This window comes from Fulmarus glacialis, unplaced genomic scaffold, assembly GCF_000690835.1.
Source record: "Fulmarus glacialis isolate BGI_N327 unplaced genomic scaffold, ASM69083v1 scaffold10864, whole genome shotgun sequence".
Classification (NCBI taxonomy): domain Eukaryota; kingdom Metazoa; phylum Chordata; class Aves; order Procellariiformes; family Procellariidae; genus Fulmarus; species Fulmarus glacialis.
In genome coordinates this window covers 7,062-16,060 of record NW_009207464.1, presented here as the reverse complement: position 1 = coordinate 16,060, position 8,999 = coordinate 7,062, and the positions used below count along the sequence as shown (strand labels likewise).

The window sequence follows — 8,999 nt, the reverse complement described above, 5'->3', positions numbered from 1 at the left end:
ATCATCATTTCTTTCCAATGACGTCCATGAGTGGTTGACCAAGGGACGGTAGAATTGGGAAACTGGTTCCAAAAAGTGTCATGTACGCCTGTGGGCATTGAGTGCAAACTGAATAAGACCCGCAGATGCTGTTTTGTGTAAAGTGGCATTTTTCTGATGAAAAACTGATGAAAAATGATTCTGCAGCTGACACAGGTGCAACATCAAACTGTGGGCACTTTGCAAGTGAGATTAAGTGGAGTTCCTACATCAGGATAAATTAATTAGACTCCTTAGTTAAAAATCAGAAAATGTCTGCAGTGATGGCAGCAGATGGATATGAGACGGTTCTGTGCCAGAAGCCAGTTGCACTGGTGTGGTGCACTGGCTGTGTGGATTGCTCTCACTGGACAAGCAGTTTCCAGGGACAGGGATCCACCTCTGCTCACCTTCAGGGTGAGTTGGGGGCTCTGATGCCTTTCAGGACCTGCTTTGAGCTTAGACAGGTGCTTAATCTATTTTACACTGAGCAGAAAAGGGATAGTCAATGGAGCAGCTGGCAGTGGGCAGCCAAGGGAGCCAATGAAGAGACTAAAGGCAATGGTTGGATTTCTAAATAAAAAAAGGTCTTTGCTGTTTGCCCATCTATCTCAAAATCCAACTGGTCTATCTCAAAATCCAGCTGGTTTGCTCCATACATTCAGTGGCAGCCAAGAGATGAAAAGGGATGGTTTGTTCAAGAATCCCCTACCTGCTCCTCAACAGAATAGCAAGAAAACAAAACCAGGGCTTTTTCTCTTTGACATTTCTCAGTGATTTTGCTTATGTTTCTCCACATCTAAGATGAGTTCATTGGAGACCAACATCTGCTTTTTCGGAGCTGTTGAGCTAGGCCTTTCCATTTGTCCATGAGGTGCCCATCTGACGCCTAGTGTGACAATCCATATTGGTTCAGTTCCTAGCATGAGGATCAATGTCGACCTGTAGCATGAAAACCTTCCCTGAGGAGACAGGAGTCATGGGAGAGATGCACATGAGGACAAATTGGTCCCTTAGTGGCACATTTTGGGGTTGCAGGAGGAAGTGAGGAGGCACTGGTGGTGTTTTCCTGACATCCTGATCAGTTGTGAGAACAACATCCCAGCTAAGTATATCACACCAGCAATACACCCGTTTCCCAGTGACGATTCTCAATCATCATCTGAGCACAGGGCTTGGAAAAGGCAGCTAAGAAGGAAGAGTTTCCTCTCCTGTGTTGGTCCAAAACCCACATATCCATCCAGCCTGCAGTGCCAAGTGACAGTGTGGGAGATGACTGTGGTGTTCCTTCTGTGTCTACAATGTGAACAACCAGTGCCCATTTCCTGCCAGGAGAGAAAACCTGTATTTCACCAGTTCAACCCAATTTATCAGGTGTGATTTGGGGCAAAACACACACTGGATACCTCCAGGCTGTCCAGGGCCCTCTTGCTGGTGGGAAGGGATGGGCAGGAGATGGGGATGGAGTGGCCAGAGCCTGTAGGGCTCGATCCTTTTGCAGAGGATGGGGATGGTGGTTGGGACACCCGAACTGCCCCCACGCCGGTTGCTTCCCCAAGGCAACTTTCGAGGCAGGATCATGGACATTTTTTTGAGCCTACCTAAACCTCCCCATCCTGTGGCCCTGCCAGTCACCTTGTGGTCACTTTGGCCATGTTTGTAAGGAAAAGGAACAGAGCCCTTTCCTTGCCCAGTGCTCCTCCGTCCACCCAGCAAGGGCAGCCGTGGGCGCACATCCCACCGGGACATCCCCGGCAGGATGCCGGCACCTGTCCCCAGGAAGGGGCTGGAAGAGTGCTCATCAGCATGGAGCGCATCTCAGAGGGTCACTCAACGGCTCCGAGTCTGCGCCCTAGCCCGGCTCCATTCACCGACATCAGCGGCTCAGCCTGTTGCCCAAATTCTACCAGGGCTTGCGTGAGTTTTGGAGGCTTGCATCTCTTTATAGCAACAGCAAAGAGGTTGATGATAATAATGAAGAGGCCTTTAATACAAATTTTACTTTAATGGACACATTTTACACAGTAAAATGATTGGCATGTGCAGGGTCTCTAGATTCTCTTGCTGATTCTCTTGTAGGTGAGGTCTCCCATGGTCATTGTCTGAAAAACAAATGGAAAGCGTTAGCTTTTCATGGTGCTTGGCTCCAAACTTTACTTGGAAAGGATCTGGTGTTGCAAATGAAAACACGACTGTTCCCCAGTCTGTCTTCTATAAACTGAATTATTAAAGCTTTGGATGTCTTCATGAATACCCCAAAGCAGGTAGGGATAATCTGGCATCCCTCAACTGGGATCAGTTGCTGGGGTGCACCTCTATTCTTTAAAAGTGCCAGGCCCAGCCACAAACATTTACATCTGGGTGGGTGAGAACGTGTCCTCATTGCATGAAACTTTGATCAGAAATGCCTACTGGAGTCTCAAAGAGTACTTTTTGGATCAGACTATACCAAAAAACTGCCTTCAGTGCCTGGCCAACTGACCAGCTTTGGCTACAGAGCCTGAGTGCAAGCATGTGCTCATCTCCAGCACCTCTCTAAGGTCCCCAGCATCTCTGTAGGCTTTGTAGGACCAGAACCCTGAAGGCAGCTCTATGCACTATTACTCCAGCCACTGCCCTGTCATCTGCACTTACATTGGTGATGGTGTCTCCGTTGAGTTCGGTGACGGATTTCAGCCCTTTCAGGTTTGCGACCAGTCTGTTGTCACCCTCCAGCTGAACAATAGCCTGGTAGAGAGGGGAGGAGACAGAGGCCTTCATGTTGTTGCTGGAGACCATATCAACCCCTGCATTTTGTCCTTCCCCTTCTGTACTGAGTTGCCACCGTCCCCTCTGCAAGCTGTTTGGAGCAAGATGCTCCCCCGGTGAATTTGGCTTTCCTGGGAGGAGGAGGAGGGAGGGTTGTGCTGGTGGTGACTACAACACGGCAAGGGTATGAATGTTTACTTTGGGCTCTGCAGGGATGCGATTTTGCCACTGTACCTACCTCTCTCCACTTCAAATTGAGACTCACTCATGGCTCCCGCACCATTAGATGGCAGAGTGGGGATCCTTGGCATCCCGTGGCATCACACCAACACATGAGTTTTGGGGGAGGACAAGGCAGGCTCTTCACCCCGCCAATACTGGTGCCTCCGTGCAGCCCTGGTGCTCCTTGGGGCAGATCCTCACGCAGCGCCCAGACCAAGAGGACCTGCGCACCTCCAAGGAGAGGACTGCAGAGCCACCTGAGCTGGCCCAGGGCACGCCATGTCTCCTCTCCACCACCCACCTATTGTACATTGCTGCAGCAACCCCCTTTGGGGTAGGGTGATGGGGAGCTGGGCGACAGCGTGGGGCTGGGGGGAACCTCATTCAAGGTGGGAAACAATTTAAGGAGCTTTCAGAAACACAGTCATGGCTGGAGAGCTCTGGGGAGCAAACACATCTGCTGAGTCTCTGCCCCCGAGGAGTTTCACATCTAAAAAGACTCCAGACATCACTGACATCCCCAGGGCCAGCTATCACTGATCATTGAAATTATTCAAAGAAATAACCGAGCAAAAAACATTTCTGTCCATCTGTCTGTCCAGCTGTAAGACATGTTCACGTGCCCTCAAGGTGCTAAATTTATGGAGGTCAAAACTCTTCTAATAGCCATTTCCCCCTAGTTTATGCGCAAGGGACTTCAGTGACGCTGGAAATCGTGATACAGCAGGTACGGCTCTCAGAGCCCGACTCACTGGATCATTTCTTTGGTGATCATTCCTCCTGCTTTCAAAAGTCCCTGCAATATCATCTTCTCCCGAGGCAGAGGTGAGAGGCAATATTTGCCGGTGGCACTGTCTTGACATTTGATGGACCATTGTAAACTAATGTCCAGGAACGGGAGCTGACCCGATTTCAAGGGTGATAAAACCTCACCTTGCCAAATCATCTCACCCAGCGTAAACAGGAGCAGCGGAAAAGGCTAGCAGACAAGCTAACAGCTGCTGGGACTTAAAAGGAGAGGTTTATTGGTTTATGATTCATTGGCTGACTTTCCTGCACTACCTTTAAGTCAACAAAACAAAGGTGGGGTATGTTTTGTGTTGCAACATGACAGAAAGTCAACCCTTTTCCACCTCAAATCTTTCAGACCTTTTGCTGTCAGAAAAATTTACCAAAGCGTCTCTATCCCCTTTTTCCAAACGGGCTATTAAAACACTGGCTTCCAGTATTTTCCAAACTGGCTATTAAAATAGCTTTAGAAATGCAAGGCTTCATCTGCAGAAGTGCTGGTTGGGGAGCTTGTATGGTGTTTTGTAAAAGCGAAGAGGGGAGGTGGGAACTTCAGAGTCTCGGGCTCTGAGTTTCTCGGGAAGGTGGCTCAGAAATTTCGTTTTGGAAATGTGTCCCTCAGAGCCTTGCTGAGGACCTGCAGGGAGCAGGGCAGCAGGAGTCACATCTTCAGACTTGGTTTCAGCAAGTAGCCCCTTCCCATTATATTAAATCATCCATGCAAACTGTGAGAGACAGAACGAGGCTGGGGAATTACCCAGGTCTTTGCCCTGTGTCAACTTTAACACCCATGGTCTTGTCATTCCCTTTGGCCCAAGTGCAGGGGAAATGGCTGGAAAGGACATTCAATGTCCCTAAGCCCCTGCAGCCCAGGCAGAGGAGGAGCTGATCACTCACCTTGACCTTCTCTCCCGTCAGCATCTCCATCTCGCACTCCTCCCCAATGGTGAACTCGTTGTGCAGCACTTTGGAGCCAGTGGTCACGGTAATCTTGAAGTTTTTCCCATCCTGCACAATTTCTGAGACACTCTTGATGTCCTTGCCCTTCTGGATCTGTTCATCGGGAAGCCCTGCCCAGGAACAGGAGATGTTAGGTGGACCTTGGTGCCATCGGTGGGCAGATTGCTGCTGCCGAATGAACACAGTGGGATTTGGGGACCCACAGCTGGATGGATTTCTATTCTAGTGTGGAAAAGCCTCGCAAGGATGATGGTTCCCCAAGGGCCACATGGCCCTTAGTCTGCTGGGGACGAAGAATAACAAATACTGTCATCCTGGGTTTGCGTGGGAACTAGACTTCTCCCTTGTCCCACCGATTTGGCTGGGAGCAGAACAGCTACCTCCCTGGCTGAGCGTCGGAGGGAAAGAAGAAACCCTGTTTTCCTTCCTTCACTGAGAGGCAAGCAGAGAAAATGGAATAAATCGAGGCAGAAGGAGGGAACCAAGTGGGTTTTTTATGAGATTCAGGGTCCCTTAGAACTAACTCGTTAAAGTCTTCTCCCAAAGCCTGAAGCTGATCTGGCAGGTAGAGCTCCTCCGGCACATAACTGTGCAGAAGTAGTGCAAAGCCTCCTGAATCCCTGCAGGAGCACGTTCCCTGGTACTGTCACTGGCGGAAATCTAGCTAGCCACATTCATCATTAAGCATTTAAAAAACTCGACTATTTTTCTGATGAATGGTGGAATTTGGGGCTTTGCAGCCTCGCCTAGCAGCAGCGCGGTGGGCTGAGCGATGTCCTGCTCGCTCTGACGTTCCACAGCCTGACGGGGCAGATCTGCAGTCGCCCTAAGCAGGTCCCGCTGGCTTAGCGCGTGTGTGCAGCGCTACCGCGCTGGCCCGTGGCTTGCAGAAACTGCTGGGATCCTTTTCCTGCAAGCCATAAAATTTCATCCAGCAACCCTTGACCTCCAGCCACCAGCCAGAGAGATGCTTTCTCTTCTATTTTGAGATCACATCTCCATGCACATGCATTTAAAAAAAGCCAACAATTGCAAGATGCCACACAGAAATAGGAAATCTGAGAGATGTTTTCAATCTACATCATCGGCACATCGGCACAGACTGCCAAATATCAGTGGGATCTGCGGAGGCAAAGCAGCACACAGCGCATGCAGGCACTTACCGAGGGCTTTCATAAAAGTCTCAAAATTTTCCTGGGACTGGAGTTCGTATTTTCCAGTAAAGCTCATGATGGAAAGGCTCTCTGTGCTCCCAACACAAAAGAAGGTGCCTTGCTGGTAAGCAGAGCTTGGTTTTATAAGGTCCTTTTGCCCAGAAGTTGGTCAGAGGTAAGATGATGTAATTCTTTTATGGCCATGTTCAAACATTAACATAAAACTGGGCAATGGTCAGTGATAAATTGCTCTACATTTTACAGACCTCTATTTACAGTGTGGGGGCAGGGAAAATGCCATAAACCCATTTTATGGAGGTAGCAACGTGGCATCCATAAACAAACGATAAAAATATAATTGGGCAAAGAGATTAATTATCAGAGGAACAAGCCAAATCATCTAATCAGCTTGCAGTCTGGAAGCGCACATCTGGAAGAGGAAAAAGCGGTGAAAGATTACGGAGCTGACGCCGGTGGGGTTTCTACTTGCTGATGTGTTCATGCTGGGTCTTTAGCACCGGCATGAAGAGTAGTGGCTGCACGCTGGCAGGGATTAACTTGCTCACTCCTTCAGGTGCCTCGTGGGCCTCTGTAATGGTGGGTTTTCATGTAACGCAGAGGTAGCAGTGGTCACAAAATCATCATTGTCCCCTAAGGAAAAAACACGACTCAAAATCAAATCTTGGGCTTGAACTGGCCCATCCTGAAGACTGCAGTTTAATTCAGCCTCCATCACTATGCCCTTGCCTCCAGAAAGGAGTTTTGTGTGGATAGATGGACCGGTGCCATTAATGATCAACCAAGGCTGTTGCCAGAAGCCACCGGTAAAACTCTCTTTCCTCTCCTTTCCCCAGAGGAGCTGCAGTCACTCGTGTGCTGAAGGAGCATCTTGGCCTTGGGAGCTGCATTTCTCCCAAATGCCACATCAGAAGTAGGGCCAGCAGCCGCCTCCAAGCTGAGCCCGATTCCTCCCTCCATAAGCGGGACTCGGGGCTGGGCTCCTCTCCCAGTGTGGTCCCCTTGGTGGAGCGTCCCGGGTTGCTGCACGGTGTCTGAGCATTTACCCTCTGGGTCTGGACTCCCAGGCTCAGCTTCTTGCTCCCATCTCATCCTCTGCCCCAATGAATTCCTCCTCCCTCCCAAAGTCACCAGCTCAGGGACTTTCCCCCTTTGCACTCGTATGCCTTATCCTCTTTGCAGTTCTTCCATTCTGCCTTTTCATAGCAGCTTTGGCCTTTTTTAAAGTGAAATCACGGATAAGCGTGAAAAAAAATCTGTCTCCTTCCAATTTGGAGATGCTGCCAGAGCCCTCTGCAGCCGCCCATCCTCCTGCTGCGGGCTCAGCCCAGGGCTGCCGCCCACCCCTGCTCTCTGTGCTGCACAGCGACGCTGCCCGGGCTGGATTCATCCTCAGTTTCTGGTTAATTAGTACAGGCAGTGTCTGCCTGACAAGGCAGGAGAAGGAAAACCTCTGCTCTTCGGGTGAAGAGTTGACTGGGGGGTGTCCGTGGGGGAGATCACCCCTCCGCATCGTGGCAGGGGCCAGGTGGGTCCAGAGAGCGCTCATTCAGCACTTTCTCCAAACAGCTTTTCAGCTTTTTTCCCTTTTATCCCAGGCTTCCCAACAGGAATGATGTCACCTTAGGAACTGCATTTCATTTTTCCCCCCACCCTGGGTGAATACCCCGGGGTCACGCGGGGCTGCGCTGCTACATGTCGCTTTTCAGTGTCTTCTTCATGGGGACAGTGGTGGCTGACCTCTCCGGCCAGGTCTTGGCAGCAGCCAGAGCTGGCAGCTCCCTGCATCCCACCAGGTCATGTCCTCCAGCCATGGGCCACCTGGAAGCACACGTGTGCCTCCCACGTGTGCATGCCCTGGACCTCTGGCTGCTCCTCCAGGCAATTCAGGTCCCCTCTCTTTGCATGATGGGGAGAGAGATTCAGACTTGAAAAACCACCTGAATGTTTTTCTATCATCTGACTCATTTCGGAGCCCAGTGCTCCCGACGCACTATGGGGGATCACCATGGGAAGCTCCAGCTCTGCATGGCTCATTTTTCCCCTCCCGTCATTGACCGGAGCAGCCTGGAGTTGTGGTTTTCATTCATTTTTCAGTGAGGTGCGCTCCTGAATCGGCCACGTCTGACCACATCCCACTCCTGGGGCGGATGCCCCGTTCTCACCCATTTCCATGTGCAGGCTAGGGGCTAGAAGGGGGGGCTGCTAAGTCAGTAGGGAGAGACCTTTCTCAGGTAACCCCAGGCACTTGCAGTGCAATGGGTGCCTCTGAGCTGACGTCTAGATGAGCCAAAGGAGAGCAATAGGAGAAATATGTCATGAGTAGTGTCCCAGGGCTGCATGTCAACCTCCAGCCTCACCAGAAGAAGCCTACATGACTAGGGCATTTGTTAACGTTTCATATTAGCCAAGATGAATCCAAGCTTAGGTGCTTGAAGGAGTGCCTGGTATTTCCCTGACCCCCCATCTCAGCCACTGCAAACTTTCCAGGACCACAATCTCCATACCAGCTTGAAAGGAGATAAAACCAACCAAGCTAATGAGGATTCAGAAAAGCCCACCAGGTTTTGTCCCACAAACTTTCAAATGGTTATCATGCCTAATCTGGGCAGTTGAACCACTTAGCAAACCACCAGAAACTGGGTGAGAACTCCCCCTGGGCAGGCCAGGCTCCTAAGGTCTAGATGTCACCCACCAAATGTTAAAAGGGGAATATAATTGTTCAGGACTCTCTTGGTAGTTGGCAGAAATGGGCAACTCATGAGAGAATTCACCTCACTTGAGACCCAAGTTGTTTCTGCAGGTACCCTCTCCTCTTCTCAGTTACTATGGATAGATAATATATCTATGCTCCCAGCTTCGGTGCGTTGGATAAATGTGAGCTATGGACCACTGCTGGCAGGTTTGGAAATACAACCAACTGATATTTGATCAATGATCAAAAATAAAACCTCTTTGTTTTGTCTGCAGGTATTCTGCTGGACTCGTGTTCTTTTATTTCCCCTAGTAAAGAAATGCAGAAGTTCTTATAAAAAAAGAAGAAACCCTTACTGAATGAAATTTGGCCAGGGTAATTATTATCTAGCCAGG

At 50.0% G+C, this 8,999-nt stretch overlaps 1 protein-coding gene across 1 annotated transcript; it reads right to left on the bottom strand.

The window, feature by feature from the left end:
- Positions 1-1,964: 1,964 nt before the first annotated feature.
- Positions 1,965-6,003, bottom strand: FABP1 (fatty acid binding protein 1, liver). Its single transcript, XM_009576123.1, has 4 exons — positions 5,901-6,003; positions 4,675-4,847; positions 2,653-2,745; positions 1,965-2,120 (listed from the first exon to the last, which is right to left on the bottom strand). The coding sequence occupies exons 1-4, from the start codon at positions 5,965-5,967 to the stop codon at positions 2,070-2,072; spliced, it is 384 nt and encodes a 127-aa protein (XP_009574418.1). The 5' UTR covers positions 5,968-6,003; the 3' UTR covers positions 1,965-2,069.
- Between the last annotated feature and the right edge of the window lie 2,996 nt (positions 6,004-8,999).

Coding starts and splice junctions, on each gene's coding strand:
- FABP1 (XM_009576123.1), bottom strand. CDS start 5,967: ATGAGCTTTACTGGAAAATACGAACTCCAGTCCCAGGAAAATTTTGAG. Junction 4,848..5,900: donor GACTTTTATGAAAGCCCTCG/GTAAGTGCCTGC, acceptor GTTCCTGGGCAG/GGCTTCCCGATGAACAGATC. Junction 2,746..4,674: donor TGACGGGAGAGAAGGTCAAG/GTGAGTGATCAG, acceptor CCTCTCTACCAG/GCTATTGTTCAGCTGGAGGG.